The sequence below is a fragment of the Quercus robur genome, chromosome 9 (assembly GCF_932294415.1).
Source record: "Quercus robur chromosome 9, dhQueRobu3.1, whole genome shotgun sequence".
NCBI lineage: Eukaryota > Viridiplantae > Streptophyta > Magnoliopsida > Fagales > Fagaceae > Quercus > Quercus robur.
In genome coordinates, this window is record NC_065542.1 from 18,843,295 (window position 1) to 18,859,789 (window position 16,495).

At 34.7% G+C, this 16,495-nt stretch overlaps 1 protein-coding gene across 3 annotated transcripts; it reads right to left on the reverse strand.

Annotated features, from left to right (window-relative positions):
• Positions 1–1,380: 1,380 nt before the first annotated feature.
• On the reverse strand, positions 1,381–12,255 carry LOC126699186 (serine/threonine-protein kinase CTR1). 3 transcript variants are annotated; one of them, XM_050396852.1, is made up of 15 exons: positions 10,857–12,248; positions 9,773–10,071; positions 9,265–9,409; positions 7,319–7,434; positions 6,620–6,828; positions 5,376–5,843; positions 5,215–5,255; positions 4,563–4,631; positions 3,682–3,782; positions 3,503–3,587; positions 3,322–3,420; positions 3,160–3,228; positions 2,564–2,695; positions 2,313–2,407; positions 1,381–1,887 (listed from the first exon to the last, which is right to left on the reverse strand). In XM_050396852.1, the coding sequence occupies exons 1-15, from the start codon at positions 11,667–11,669 to the stop codon at positions 1,791–1,793; spliced, it is 2,838 nt and encodes a 945-aa protein (XP_050252809.1). In that variant the 5' UTR covers positions 11,670–12,248; the 3' UTR covers positions 1,381–1,790. The 3 variants fall into 3 exon arrangements, with proteins under 3 accessions (XP_050252809.1, XP_050252810.1, XP_050252811.1); XM_050396853.1 differs by lacking the exons at positions 1,381–1,887; positions 2,313–2,407 and adding an exon at positions 2,872–2,950 and having other exon boundaries at positions 2,563–2,695; positions 10,857–12,255; XM_050396854.1 differs by lacking the exons at positions 1,381–1,887; positions 2,313–2,407 and having other exon boundaries at positions 2,608–2,752; positions 10,857–12,255.
• Between the last annotated feature and the right edge of the window lie 4,240 nt (positions 12,256–16,495).

The window sequence follows — 16,495 nt, forward strand, 5'->3', positions numbered from 1 at the left end:
TACTTTGTCACAACTTATACATCTGTCAACTTATAGTTGGATTACATCACTTATATATGAGATAATCCAATCACTACTTAACACATGCACAAGTTGTGGTAATACTTATGACAAAATGTGTGTTTATAAACTTTTTAGAATGGGCGATTTGAACTAATATGTCTTCGTAGAAAATACCTATAAGTGCCAACTAGTTGGGGTAAAAGACTGTAAATCGAATTTGAGAACTATTGGGCATTCCTATTGCCGAATTTAGCTAAGAGAAGTTGAGAGAAACGAAAAAGAATGGCAAAATTTGCTCATTAGTACCATTTTAGAAATTTTTTTGGTGAATAGCATGTGACTGAAGTTAATTAGTTAAGTAGATTGTTTTTGAAACTCGAGTTTCAAGCAGTATGCAGCAATATTGATTGGAGTTTGTCAAACTTGAGTTCTAGTCCAAACTTAAGTTCCAAAAACAGTTTACTTAATTAATTAACTTCATTCGTGTACTACTTTTCTAAATTTTTTCTAAAAACATGCTATTTGGCAAATTTTGCCAAAAAGAAGTGTCTCTCAACTAAATAAATGTCTAATTGAGTAACTTTTAAAAATATAAGATCTAAATTTAAATTATAGAAAAATAAACTTTTTTTTTAAAGCTACATTATTTTATGCATTATTTTTATGATCTAACCCCATAGAAATTTCTTTCTACTTTTTTTTTTTTTTTTTTTTTTTTGAGAATCAAATTTCTTTCTACTTCTCCCGTATGAGTTAGTATTAATCATACACGTCATGTCACATAAATAATTTTGTATGTTTAGATCTTATTACTCCACACTTATTATATGTATACAAAGTGTAACGTATTTTAATGACTTCATTTTTGTTCTCTCTCTTGTTTGGCTTGGATAGATACTATCATGTGTCCAGCAATTGCTATGTGTTTCTCGTTGGAACAAGTGAACAATTGGATACGTAGCCGCCTATATAAGGAAATGGAAAATCTATTCCAAGATTCCAAGATGAGGTGATGAGTCTTGTGACTTGAGTGACAAGTCTTCCAATATGTTTTTCCCCTCCCTACATCTATTCTTCTATCCTATCCCTAATCTCTTCCAATCTAAACATACAGTTGTAATTGAAAATTAATAATTTCCAATCCAAAACATACCATTTTTATTGTTTATTTATTTTTAATAAAAAGGCTACACCTTTTCGCTTAAAATCTATTGGTCCTTGTAATGTTTTTTAACAGGCTAGCAGCTACTTGATTGCTTCCACAACTCTGAAGTGAAAGTATCCTGCTCCAGCTACAACTTACATGACCACCAATGCAATCAAACAGCAACGAGAAGCTTTTGGTAGATTCAATTATTATTATAAAGTTAAAAGATAGGAAGAACATTATGCAAAAACATGCTGATTCCAGAACAGCATGTTAAAACTTAAATCCTGCGAACAAAATACATATCCAAGTTAATTCCGAATTTTTAAAATATATCGGATTTCGAATGATAAAGAACTTATAAGATAAAGGCAGCCCCCACTTAGAAAAAAAAAAAAAAATCCATATAAATACAGAAGGAACCTTCTCTCTGTATCTTACGTATGGCTTCAGCTTGGAGGGTAATAATGGCCTTTTCCAGTGGGTTAGACAAGCAACATATTTATAGTTGCCAATTGCCAAAAGGGTTGAGTCAGTCACAGTGACTTGGTTATTTAACTTCGCCAAATCACCTCAGCGAATTGGAGAATCTTCCATATTTTCATATATATTATGGAGTGGCCTTGCATTGAGTACTATGTTATTTTCCACCCATCTGTATTAACTGCCCAGGTGACTTCAGCAACTTCTTTAGAGAGTCTACTATACTAGGAAAAGATGGGCGTTGAGCGGGATCGCTGCCAAGCAAAATAAGCAACCATTAGAATTCCAATAAAATTGTAGATTGAACCAAGCGTATGAGTCTGTAAACCTCCAAAAGATTGGTCCACAAGCATGAAAAACAAAACGTTCTCCGAGTGAGGCCTCGATCTAACATGTTAATTAACCCAAAAACTTAAGTATATGAATTTGAGCCAACTTATGTTATACTTAAATAATTCACTTATGTGACTTCTTACTTGATATGGTACTTAAACCACACTCAGGTGATGTGTGTATATTCAACATTATTCTGCATGACGCCATGCTGTGATGTTCTTATTTGCACCCTAGAAAACTAAAATTCAAATGCAGTATCCTAATAGAACAAGACAGCTCCCTTTATTTTATTTTTTTTAAAGTAAAACACTTCAAATGAACTAGGGGATTTGGGTACACTTACTCGGCCCAGCAAGATTCCATAAGGGATGCCAAGACTGGGGAGACATTCTGTGGGATAGTGAGTCTTCTATTTTGGAAAGCAACAGCTCCAACTACCTGGGTCATGTCAACCAAGTTCAATGTGCAGCAGGTGTTATGTTCATATTGATAAACACAAAAAAGAAAAACTGATGCTGAAGATATAAAAGGGTCAAAATGAAGAAGCAAATATGTAAAAGTAAAATATATTAGATCTTAATCTTCATCAATTACCTGTGCAGGGCTAAGACCATTCCAGGGCTGTTGCATGGTTACTAGCTCCCACAGGATCACTCCAAAACTGTAAACATCAGACTTCTCGTTTGATGGTTCTCCACGAAGGAACTCTGGAGCCATCCACTCAGGCTGAAAACAAAAGCAAGAGTGTTACATGTTGAGTGACGCACTGCGATAAACTTCAACCTGCAAAATATCGATGCAATTATTCTGACTTTAAATTGAAACTGAGCTTATAATTGATGATTGAGAACATTCATAAATGACAAGAAGGAAAAGTTAAACCCAGTAAGAGGGAAGGTTACCCATAGTGAATGAGGTAGCTGATTCTTACAGGGAAAACCTTTATGGGGTGAATAAAATATCTGTGCCCAACTTTGCAACCTGATATTCCATTTAATGAGACAAAAATCTGTCCCCAAAAATTGCTTCTACTATAATGACACTGATTTGGGAAGAGACACTCTTCAAAAGTAAGGAGCTCATGAGAACAGGCTGGGAGTGTTTACAACCAGTACATAAGAGATTTCAAACACCATCTAAATTCTATGAAATACCAGTTAATGTTGCAACTGATGGAGTCAGAGACTTACTGTTCCAGCAACAGACTTCGATGATATGAAAGTGTTTGCTTTGAATCTGGACAAACCAAAATCGGCTACCTGAGCATAAAATGAAAGATTAATTTAGTCAGTTAACAAGACAGTAGGACATCCTGTCTTTCCCAAAAGGAAAATTGCATCCATTTGTTATACCTTTACTGTCCAATTTTTATCGACCAATAAATTTGGAGATTTAAGATCCCAGTGCACGACAGGAGGATTAAGACAATGAAGATAATTGATCCCCTTGGCCTGCATCCATTATAGCGTATAAATTTTTGCTAACATAAAGCACTGTTAGTAGCTAAAATGGGAGAATATATTTAGTACAAACCACATCCAATGCCATGCGTAATTTCTTCCTATTATCCATCATTTCACCAGAAGCTGGCTTGTGTATGAGGCGGAATAAACTACCCCTGTTCCACAAAGACCACAGATTGTCAATGGTTAAATATGCCACTTGCTTCTAAAGGAAAAGAGTGAAGAGGGGGAGGGAGCTTGAATGATTACCTGGGCAGATATTCCGTCACTATTGATAGATGTGGACGCTTTGTAACTGCACCCATGAAGAGAACTACATTTGGATGCCTTACACGTTTCATTATTGCAACCTGAAAGCAATTTGAATCTCAAATTAAGCTATGCCATTAAGAATCAAATTGGTAATCACGTTTTCTTTATATATTTATTTTTTGGTTATCTGCTCAATTTACAAATTGTATACTCATGAGAACATGCCCAAAGAACATAATATAACATTGTATAATCTATATATACTACACAGTGTGTCTAAGCATACCAAAGTATAACATTCTTACAGCATATAGTAGCCAGTATACATTGATGAAAACTTACTTGAGGTAGATACTTTCAACAACTATGATATCTTGAACATAATAGGGCAACTAAATGAAAATTGTAGGATTCTTAAAGATGTCAAAGGTACATGATTGTATGTCTGGATCATGTATCACTAGTTCACTACAAAGCTATTATTCTTCACTTCAGGAAAAATAATGATTTGATGTCAAAATATCAATGTAAAGACACCAAATGATCAGAAGAACATCCAGATGCAAACAGTTTGAGAATCCTTCTTCAATTTAATATTTATAGGAAGGTAGAACACCCCCCCCCCCCCCCCCCCCACAATAAAAAATCCCCAAAAAATGCACCATCGAAGCTGGACTAATACAAACTTATCACCCAATATAGGGGAAAAACAAAAGAAGAAAAAAAAAAGGGTATAAGGAAAAATGCATGCATCTACTGGGATTGTGAAGGGGAACAAAGGCAACTGAGGCAACACAATGCACAATGGTGACAGTAACAATTATGAGTGTGTAGGTCGATAGTAGTGTCTCTTTACTCTTCAGTTATCATGCACTTACCTCTCTTAGAAACTCCTTCAAGTCATCATCATCGAAATCCTGCATAGTAAGAACTTTGACTGCTACATCCTGCATTATAAGGGCGATATATTACTTACTACAGGCAAAATAGCATTACATTTTGGCAAAAAAAAAGGGAGAGGGAGCAGAGGGTATTTGGTGTAATGGGCATATGTAACATATGCCTGTTACACTATATTTTTTCTAAGGGAGGAGGTGGGGGGGGGGGGGGGGGAGGGATGGGGGAAGTAGTGAAAAAATTTAAGCTAATGAAATTAAAAGGTAGATATTTTCACTTTCAAGGGGAAGTAATTAACTATGCAGAAAATGAAAATGACCTTTGACAATCTAACTTTTCCTTGGTTTTGACAATCTGTCCCTAAGAAATACCGTAAATTGAAAAATACTTACAGACAGTCCAACAAAAGCGATAAAAGGTCATTCTACTAAACAACACTCATGTACGTGTCCATGTATACAATGTAGTAAAATTAAACAAGAGCTCAAACGATATGTATTTATGATATCAATCAACATAAAAGGATTGCCAATGCAGCACAGTTAAATTCCAGAATCAAACTTTAATTCATCCTCAACAAAGAATATATATATATATATTGATTTCCAAATCAGATGGTACAGGAATACTAACCGATCCATGCCATTCAGCACGATGCACGGTTCCAAAGGAGCCTGCAAGAAGGAACATAGAGAACAATACTTCAAGAATTGCCTACACGAAGAAAAGTAATTTTTGAAATACTTGAAAAACGGAAAAAGAAAATTCCAGTTAGGAAAAAGCATAGGAAGTACCAGCACCAACACGCTCTTTGATATGTAATTCATCCCATGATATCTCTAGCCAGTCCATTGCAAGAGACGGTTCAAGATTCAAGTACTTTTGGTTGGTTACAGAAGGAAATTTCCCTTGTTTAACAAGTCTTCTATCAACATCCTTCAGATCCGACTCACTCAATAAGCTGCCTTTTGGTTGCTTGACACTGTTTTTTATAACTGGACTTCCAGGTACAAATATCTGTTCTGTGTTAGTTTGCTTGGTCATAACTTTGTCTTCACCAACACTAAGCCTAGAAAATTCATGTAAGATTTGCTCAGGAGCAGAATCCAGAGATTCAGAAATACTGCCCTGGGAAGATTGCAAAGTTGGCCGGTTAAGTATGAAATTCTCAGCATTCCCTTCCAACTTAAAAGGAGTCAGAGATGATTCCTCGAAAGGTGCCAGAGAAGATTCCATTATTTGTGTACATTCTTCCCCGCAACCTGCGAGGAATTGATCCTTAGTCTCTGTAGATAAAATTCAGCATTGCTATATTTTTGGAATAACACTGACATCTGAAATTACGTTGATTAAAATGACTTAAATCAGACTACATTGACTGCCTTGTATCCAAGTAGCAGAAAAATCTTACAAGCAATGCTTTCACAATGTTGCTAACTTTCAATACAATCATTTCTACCAAACTTAGAAAAAAGTGATGAAAAGGCTAAAGCATCTACTACATTAGTCCAATCAAAAGAAAGCTAGAGTTTTCTAGGAGATGGCACTAAAAAAATAAATAAATCGCTGAAAACCAAGATCAACTGCACCTCTTTTGGAAGGTAAAACCTCCAATGTTATAATTAGAGTAATTAACAATAGGCACAACATCAAATCTAGATTTTTTACGATGAATAAGAACAGAAAGTTTTAGCTTAAAAGTTTAACTGATGAGGAATATAGTTCAAGGTACAAGCACATGGTTTTGCATGATGTATGTGTGCTCACTTTAGTTGCAACATTTTTTTTTTTTTTTTGTATTAGAGAAACATCTGTCTACAGCATTTGATGCATTCCAAATTGAGTTATCTAAATCTTTCCCCTTTTCATTTTGGTAGGAGCTTTCTGGACACAAACATCTCAAGGTATCAATATCGTTACATTGATGCCCCCAACACAATTCAATCATATGTCTTTTGAATCTTGATGTATAAAGGAAAAAAAAAAAACACACACACACACACACACACACTTTTGAGATATGCAAAATGTAAGATACCTAAAAATAGAGGATTTTTAGGAGCACACGTCTGCTCCTCTGAGTTTAGAATTTGACAATATGATGCACTGTCCACCTGAGGTTGCTGGAATTCTTTTAGATGAGAAATTTGTAATGGTGAAGGCACTGAAGAAAGCAATCCTCCATTGATTGAGGAATCTGGACCATGAACATTTCCTGGTTCCCCAACTAGATCAACTACATATTCCCTGTTTAGAAATAAAAATGGTTAAACAACAAAGCATTAAATATTTAGGGAAATGCTTCAAACAAGAATAGTTGAACACTACATCGACTCCTACCATACACAAAATAAACACATAATCAAGCATTTGATGTAGTCCAAACATGATTAAACTTAATATGATCAAATATAATGCTACATAACAAATTTCAAGTTGGTATATCCATATATGTTCAAACATGATACAACCTAATAATTTATCTGCAACCATCCAGTGTCAATAATTACATTAATGAAAACATAAACACCCTACATGGAGGAGAATGGCTACTACAGAGGTTAATGTCACAGACAAATAAAATGACATGGCTCAAGGAAATAATTAAATTTCCAATTGACATGTTTTTCGAAGAAATCAACTTGCTTAATCTTCTTGTAGCCTTTTTGGATTCTAAGAAACCTTTGATTTTTATTAGCAAGGAATGAGGCCCAGAAGAACAGGTAACATATCAAACCTTAAAGACTGCTTATTGTCCTTGATTTTGACAAGACAAGAAGAGCGATGATCAGCCACACAGTACTTGCAGCCCCGAGCAATCCGACATGGCAAACCTATGTAATCTGCCAACTTCTGTATAGGAAAATATATCACTTGTTCAGTAACCAAACCTGCGGATGCATGCCTCTAGTAATTAATAGTCATCTAAATTAGATCTGCACTTGGAAGGATAATCAGGCCATTATAAGTACCCCCCCCCCCCCCCCCAAAAAAAAAAAAAAATAATAAAGAAAAAGAAACCACACACCCAGAGAGTCAATTGAATACCATCTCCTTGTTATCTGCACTTGAAGAATGATCAGGCCCAAGTTAAACACTTACCCCCACACAAACTGAGAGAGAGACATGGAGCAAAAATTGTTCTGTGTGCTTAACTCAAAAAAAATTCATTGCCTAAAGATTGTAATAGTTGTATAGTACTTCAGAATACATTTTGGTCATATATTATGCTTATGCAAAATGGTTTAAGTTATAAAAATAAGAATAAGTAAGCATTGTGATAGACTGATAGTGCCTTTGGTGCATATGCCACACTCATTGATTTGCTGGTTATCTTTTATGATTTCAAAAAAAGTACATGATTCAGCCATTAACAATATTTTTAGCTTTAAAAAAGGAAAAAGGCTTTATAAAAAAGTTGTTATCCAAAGCTAAGCTTAAATTTTCAAAACATTTGAAGCAGCCTAACAAAGTATGGAAAGGGATAGGCCTGAGCACCTCATAATTTTCACACAAATTTTGTCAGTTCACCGTGGAAGACTACAAATACCTCACAGAATGATCAGGGGATAGAAACTCCTAATGGACTGCTTAATAATTGTGGGTGTCACCTGTTGCTTCTATTTCAGTTGCATTCTCATGTGATACCAATGCACCCTGTTCAGACAGTCATACATGCTTAAAAACATCTTGCAGTTCTAAAGCAATATTGTACTTCTGTCCCCTATTTACCATAATATTACAACACAGATATGAACTTCCAATAAAATAATCAGTTTTTTAACCAATAATGATATACAATTTGCAAATGTTCTCTATCCTTCATTTAAAAATGAAGGTGCTAGAGTGTTTGCATACTAAAAAAAAAAAAAGAGAGAAATGCTTAATTTGTCATCCTGAATGAATAAGTTCGAAACAAATGTGACCCCAAAAAACCCTGAATAACATATTCCACAATTAATACATGTGGTTTAACATTAAATGCAACATTATAGGCATTAGAGACAGAGGAGTTGACTGGCACCCGCTTTCTGATAACACAACATAGTAGATTCACAGCTGTCCAAAACCATAACTGGTTCCATTCACCTAGGAAAAAGAAATACTCAAGATAATAGGGGCATCTAGTGTACCAGATGGATGCTGGCCCATGCTTCTTGACTAAATTATAAACTACACTTCTAGCGGTTTCTTCAAGAATACTCTCAATGGTTATAGCACATAAATCTCCAACTCTCCATTGATACAGAACATATTTATACATGCATGGTTGACTTATCATTTTTTTAACATACAGTACCCATCTAAAACAAAAATAAAACAATGTGAATGCCCTAATGCACTACTCCATTTCACCATGAGCATGCAGCCTGTAATATCACTCCAGAAATTACTTGGCACACAGACACAATCCGTCTCACATGTTCAGAATATCTCAATGATCCCAGTTAGGACAGTTTATCTACATACTGATGATTAAGCATGGTAAACTTTAAACCTTAAACCCTTGCCAACTGGAAACTTCTTCTAAATACCAAATTAAAATAACAAATTATAATAATGAATGAATTATACTTAGCATGTTAGTTATTTTTCAGAACTTATAATGAGTACTTGTGATTTTAAAAACTAAGGCAGAATTGACACTGTTGATAAACCCAACCACACAGTTCATTCCATCACCTTGAAAAGAATTGCACGATGCCTGCAAAGTCCCATAGATAGACTGCCAATAGGGAGCACAACGCATTTCCGAAAATTCCTCAATCTCTTGCTGACCAATTTCCAGCGCAAGTGGAGATCTCCATTCTCCACTGGAAAAGTGCCCCTTCAAAAAATTGACAAATTTCAAACACTTAAATCACAAAAGCAAATTAAACGGGGGAAAACTATAATGTTGCTCCTCTAACAACGAGGGTAATTTCAATTGTGTCCCCGTACATTTAATGGTGACAACTTAGTCCCTCAACTATTATTTGTGTTAATTTTGCCCTTCAATTTCAAATCACTTTTATCCTAAGAAGTTGACTTGATTTTAATAGTTGAATGACAAATTAATTGACGATAATTAAATGTATAGGGACCAAATTGAAACCATGACAAATGTATCAAAACCAAAATTGTAATTTGGCCTAAAATGTTCATTGTTCAAGTTACCAGCAAAGAAAAGTAGAAAACATTGAAAACCTACCCCATGTAAATAGCAACAAGTTTGCCTAGCTTCTTCACCAACATAAAGGTATCCTCTGAAGCACAATACAGTTCTTGTGCCTTATCTTCAAGTTCTTTAAGCCGAGAGTCCCCGCGTCTATCAACAAGAACCACCTCCATGGATGTCTCATTGTGATCAACTTCCTTAAGCGACATCAATGGTGGCAACTGACTACCTTCCTCCACATCATTGCACATCAGCCACACATATGGATTCATTCCCAATATGTTATAGAAACCATCTGATATCTTATCAGTGTAAGACAAGCAACCACTAACCTGTAAAATGACCCAAGCAATTCATATTAACTAAAAACGACATTTAGATCGGCTATACATGCATAATAAAAACATTCCAATAAATGGTAGGGCTAGTTAATGAAGAAATGCAATTATACTTTGGACACACCATGGCTTCTTACCTGCAACGAAGAAGTAGATATGTATAGTAGTACTAAATACTCAAGATCAAAAGGGGGCGACCCAAGTTCGGAAAATAATCATCTCTGCCTCAAAATGGATCTATCTTATGGTTTAAAATTTAAATTAAACATTAAAAATCTAAAATTATATTCAGTAATACGACCACCAACAACAATGATAATAATATGCACGCTAGACATAAAGACTAGAGTGTGTGTGTGTTAAAAAAAAAAAATATATATATATATATATATCACGTTAAAATTTTATGATATGAAAACTAAAATTGATGAATCAGGTTGGGTTGATCAGGTTAGGCGTCTATCAAAAGATTAGGTTTAAATTCCACTTACACCAAAAAAAAAACAATTGATATCTTGAAACAACGATGATAAAAATGATTATAAAGCAGACACCATAAGTTCAAAGACTATCAAAAGATTAGGTTTAAATCCGGTTACACCAAAAAAAAACAACTGATATATTTGAAGTAACGATAATAAAAATTATTATAGAGCGACACGATAAGTTAAAAACTATAAAAAAAAAAAAACCTACGTTGTAATGGTTCTAAACAAAAAAAACAATGATAGGCATGTGAGACATATAGCATGAGATAGAGGAAATGTGTATATATATACCCAGAGACGATAGGAAACAGTTTCAGCATCTGAAACTTGAGGTCCAGTGCTACTCTCATCCACAACCGCAGGCATTTGACAAGCAAGACCAGCCTGAGCACCGAGTCTCTTAGCCAACGAAACCTGTAAGTAGTAACTTTGCTTCGCTCTCTGAGCCAAACTCTCCTCCTTAGTCTCCTCCACCACCACCACCACCACCTCCTCCTCTTCTTCCTTCGTCGAGTCCTTAACACCGCTCGCGCTCGACGACAAGTTCCCATCAAACGTCGTCGTTCCAGAGAACAAGCTCCCAGCGTAACTGCTCTCATCAGTACTCGAAAGCCTCGGCAGCGAAACTTGCCGATCCAACAGCTCCAAGCTCCTCTCAATGCCACGTGGCTGCTGCTGCTCCTGCTCTGGTTGTGGTTGTGGTGGTAGCAAAAGCTCGCGATCATTGCGATCTTGATCTTCGTCACATGAAAACGAAGACTTATTGTTGTTGTTGTTGTTATTATTCACGTGAAGATTGGATCGAAGCTCGGTCTTCTTCTCAACTAACCAGTCGCAAAAAGCAGCGAACTGTTGCTTTTTCTTGCTCTTGGTTTGATGAGAAAGAAAGGTGTCCACATCGTCGCTCGTGAAATCATCGTTTCTGTCACTTTCGACGACGAAAGCGCTTTTGCTGCTTTTGCTTGCGGTGATGGTGGTGCTGAAGGAGTTGTTGATGATTTTTTGCTTTTCGTGATCTAAGACTTGTTTGGATGACGATGAGGCTGGCTCAAGTCCACGGTCTGGAAATTGCCTCGGAAAAAAGTAAGTGGTTCTGTGAGGCATTTTGATTTCTCTTCACGGGTCTCACAGGATCACTCACTCACGCGCTCGCTAATTCGTTGACTCTCTCTCTACATGCACATATCCATGGAAATGGAAAATCGGACGCTGAGTAAATAAAAATTCCCGAGAATCTATTTTCACAAAAATGACCAGTTTTAGAGAGAAAGCGCATTTGCTAGCTGCGCCGTACAACGAAATCTTTTTACACAACTAGCTTGGCCGTAAAGGTAGAAAGAGAATCAATTTTTTTTTTTTTTTTTGGGGGCTAAATCGGAATTGGAAAACCGCCAAGCCAAACAGAAAAAGCTTATCAGGAAGGAAGTGATAACATTAAAAAAAAAAAAAAAAAAAAAAAAAAAAAGGAGGATAAAAATGAAGGATTCCTGTTAGGTAGAAAGGGCGGTGGTATAGAAATGTGAGAGAGACTGGAAATGGGTTTTGTGAGACTTTGTTTTTGTTCTGTTTTGGTTTTGGCTGATATTTTAAGCACAAAAGGGTGGGAAAAATGTCAATATATATAGAAGGGGGGAAGAGCGAAGAGGATAGTGAATGCAGAGCTTTTTGTTAGAAGAGTACAAGTGTAGGATGAAGGTGGTTGTGACACGTAAGAAGAGAGGTCTTGCACCAAAAGGAGTAGGATATCCCACAGAGAAAAAGTAGGAAATTTTGGAAAGGGTTTTGGATTTTATTACAAATTGGTATTTGGGGCAGTTGGAAGTATATGATTGGGTGTGGGAAAGTTTTTGTAGTTGGATAGGACAGGTCTTAGTCGTTGGATAAGATATGATATGACATTGATAAAAATAAAAAATTTAATTGATAGTACTATATAACTATCTTAATCTTTGTTCTTCCCCAAAAAATATCTTAGGCTCCGTTTAAATACAGCATATTTTTGCTGAAATTGAAAATATTGTAGCGAAATAATTTTTAAATGTGTAAATAGTACTGTGGAACCCATTTTTAATGAAAAAATTACTAAAAAATGTAATTTGTAAGACCCGTGAATAATGCACTAGTGCACTATTCACAATTGACTCGTCAACCATTGCGGGCTGAACAAAAAAAAAAGGAAGAGAAAAACGAAGATTACAAAACGCAAACGTCTAATTAATTTGAATCCAAACGGATACTTAATCTTTATATAAATATTATTTGAGATTGTGTAGTTCTTTAATAATATTCTCCTAAGATCTCAAATTATTATTTATAATTTAAATAATGTATAAAATAGTCTATTTTGTAAGAAAAATTTATATATAAATTTTTAATAGTAAACGAAAATCATTCTACCTAATTAACTCAAATAATATAATTTTAACTAGAACATAGTTAGCGTGGTTTTGTGAAAGTGTAAAAAATAGTAATAATAATAATCTTGACATTTAAGTTTCGTTTGGGAACAACTTATTTAATTGAAATAAAAAAAAAAATTGTTGAAAATGTAGAAAATTAGGTTAAAAGTTAGCTAAATAGTATAATGAGATTCATGAATAGTACTAAAAAATGTAATAAGACCTATAAATATTACAAAAAAAAAAGCTAAAAACTCAAATAAGCTTAAGCTTATAGCTCATTCCAAACGGGCTCTTACTATATTTTGAAAAGAAAAAAAAAAAAAGTTAGTAGCTCAAGTTTGTTCGTTAAGAAAATAACATGTTCTCATTGAGCACATCTCCTAAACTTTTAATGAATGTTTAATTTGTTTACAACCCTAATTCTTATGCTTATAAAATAATGGATACTTATTGTGTAAACACTAAATTTACTTCAACATGACAGTGTCTAAAATATTATGTCTGTAACATTACTTTTCAAGTTTAGCTGATCATCTTCTATGTTACATAGTTAATATGGTTGATTATGTAATACATGATAGATAGATGTGCCTGCAATAACAAGAGAAGAAGACTTTAAAAAAAAAAATAATAGTAATCGAGAAGTAGATCACTTCTCTTGAGAAGCACTTTACTTCTCTACTTCTCTTGAGAAGTAGACTTATGTTTGTTGGGAACAACGTACATTGTATGACACAAAATGCCCTTTTAGTGACTGAATTTATGATGAATCTTTCTCTTTGTTAGTGTTTTTTGTTATTTTATACGTGGGGCATGTGACGGTTGTTGGGGTTGATATTGTTTGTTGTCCCTGTTTAAAGGCTCTTTTATTGGCTATGTTTTTGGCTGTTACCTAAGATTTTTTTTGGGTTCATAATTACAAACCCCGTTCCTCACAATTGGTTTTCGTATTCTACACCCACTTTCCCCACTTGGTTTTCGTATTCTACACCCACTTTCCCCCACTTTCGTTTTCTTTAAGTTTGTTCATATGATTTCCGGTTTTAATATGATTTCCCTTCACGTTAGTTTGGCTTGTGCCATGTTTGTTTTGACGGTAGGACTTGGAATATCCAGGGCAGCTTGATGCATTTAATGGCGTAAAGGGAAGATTGATTATCTTGTTTTAAATGTAAAATTATTATTAATTAACATGAACTAGGTAGAATTCTTTCTTTTTTTAGAAATTTTATAGACAAAAAATTTTACAAAACTTTTCATACTTGTTGATGTAGCAAATTGATAGTAGTAAATAAAAGAGTAGTGTTAATGGTAGCACTAGATGAAAACTAGTAAAAGTTTTCTAACTCAACTCTTATTATTATTTTATTTTTTAAAAAGTGTAATATTCACAATATTTTTCACAACAAATTATAAATTTTAAGTTGCTTCTTGTTTTCTATTTGAAAACACCACTATAATTTTTTTTTTTTTTTGTCATCAATAACAGGTTGTAACAATCTGCTACTTAGCATTTGTTGTAAAAGTGTTGTGAAAAATATTGTGGACTTAGCATTTTTCTCACTTTTTTGTTTGTTTTTCATTTAATAAAAAAATATTGTTTTATCTATCGATTATTTATAACCCTATTAGTTAAAATTTAAGGGTATTTTTTACTTGGAGCCTTAAACGACCGCACCTATTGCCCAACCATTCAACCGGCCCTGGTCAATATCGAAAGCAACAGCCTATAACTTAGGCCTCTTGTGATAGCTTCTTTGACTTCCTGGTGATCAAAACTCAAGGGTGCTTTGCTAGTCATAGCATGCCTTAGGGGCCGGGGACGAGGATTAGAAATATTGCCCACATATTGCAATCTGCTATTGTGTTTGGTATGAATTTTTGTCAGTATTGTGTGACTTAGTCAAGTGATAAATGAAAGGGTTTGATTGGGATAGATTGGGATAGATTTTAGGTTAAGGTTTATTAAAAAATATAATGAAAATATTAGTTGATAAGAGTTTTTAACCAAAGTGCCTACGCATGTTACAAAATAAGGCCACTTTAATAAAGTTACGTAAAAGATAAGTTACTTTATAAAAGATGACTGCTTAATTTATGGTCATTTTTATCTTTGCGTTACAAAATGAGGTTCGAACTGAGACACGACTATTGCTGGTTGAAAACTATTTCCATTTTTATCTTTGTGTTCGTGTTAGTAAAATATAATAAAAAATTATACGAAATTTAAAATTAGAAAAATAAATTAGAAATACATATCAGTGTCATCTTTTGGGAGACTATAGTAGTAACAATCTTGTAGAATTATTACTAGGGATGGCCATACCCATTGGGTAATGGATATCCAACTCTACCTGATCCAAATGTTTCGGGTAATACCCGGTTCTTCATGGGTAGAGTTTAACCGGGTAGGGTATGGATATTACCCTAATTGTTCAGGTAGGGTATGTATATTATCCAAACCCGACCTATATTAAAAAAAAAAAAAAAAAAAAAAAAAACCCATCCTCTCTCACCGTCACTACACTCTCTCTAGCATTAAGATTAGAAGGGTTGTAATGGACAGTCTCAGTGGCGAGATGAGAGAGGCCATCACCTTGAGCATTTCCCATCAAATCCTCGAGCAATTCGAGCTTCTGGGCAACCTTAACCATGTCTGAAGCTCGAACTTGGTAACCCAACACAGCTAATAGCTCATCCATGCCACCATCTTGTTGTACTTCCTCTTCCCAACACATCTTGGCTTTTCCAGTACTTGAGTTGCTAGTCATGGACGAGTCAGGCAAGGGTTGGAGATCTTGCCGATCAAAACCCTCGCCGACCTCGAAATCCGTCGACATCACTCCATTCTCGCCTACTATCCCCATCCTTATCAATATGTCCATCTTCAGCGGCAGAGGAGGAGGTGGCGGTGGCGGAGGAGGAGGAGATGACATCGCTCCATTCTCTCTCTATCACTCTGTTTGTTTCTTGAGAAACTGTGGGGAAAAAAAAACAGATATATCATAAATATACTATGAGATGAGAATTGAGAGAGAGAGAGAGAATTTAAGGAAAAAAAAAAGACAAAAATGGGATTGATGAAGAAGTTGCTGTATTTGGATTTAGTAATAATAATAATAATAATAAATTAAATGGGTTTCAGGTAGGGTATGGATATCCATGGATAATATATTCGGATAAGATTCGGGTATGGATACTAATGGATATTGATATTCGAGTATCCATGGGCAAACTTTTTGGGTAGGCTATGGGTATACCCGATCCATACCCTACCCATGGCCATCCCTAATTATTACTGCTAGATATTTTAGCCATTTTAAGCATGGAAAAAAAAAAGTATGCGTGTTTAGATGAATTTATTTTTTTACTAGCTTATTTTGATTATTTGTAAAAGTGCAATTATACTTTGAAAATTAAATGATTCTTTAAAAAAGTTGTACTTCAGCTTTTAAGATTTTAAAGAAAAAAATTGAGTCAAAGACTTAAAATCATTGATATTGTTTGAAAGATACAACGAAAAATACT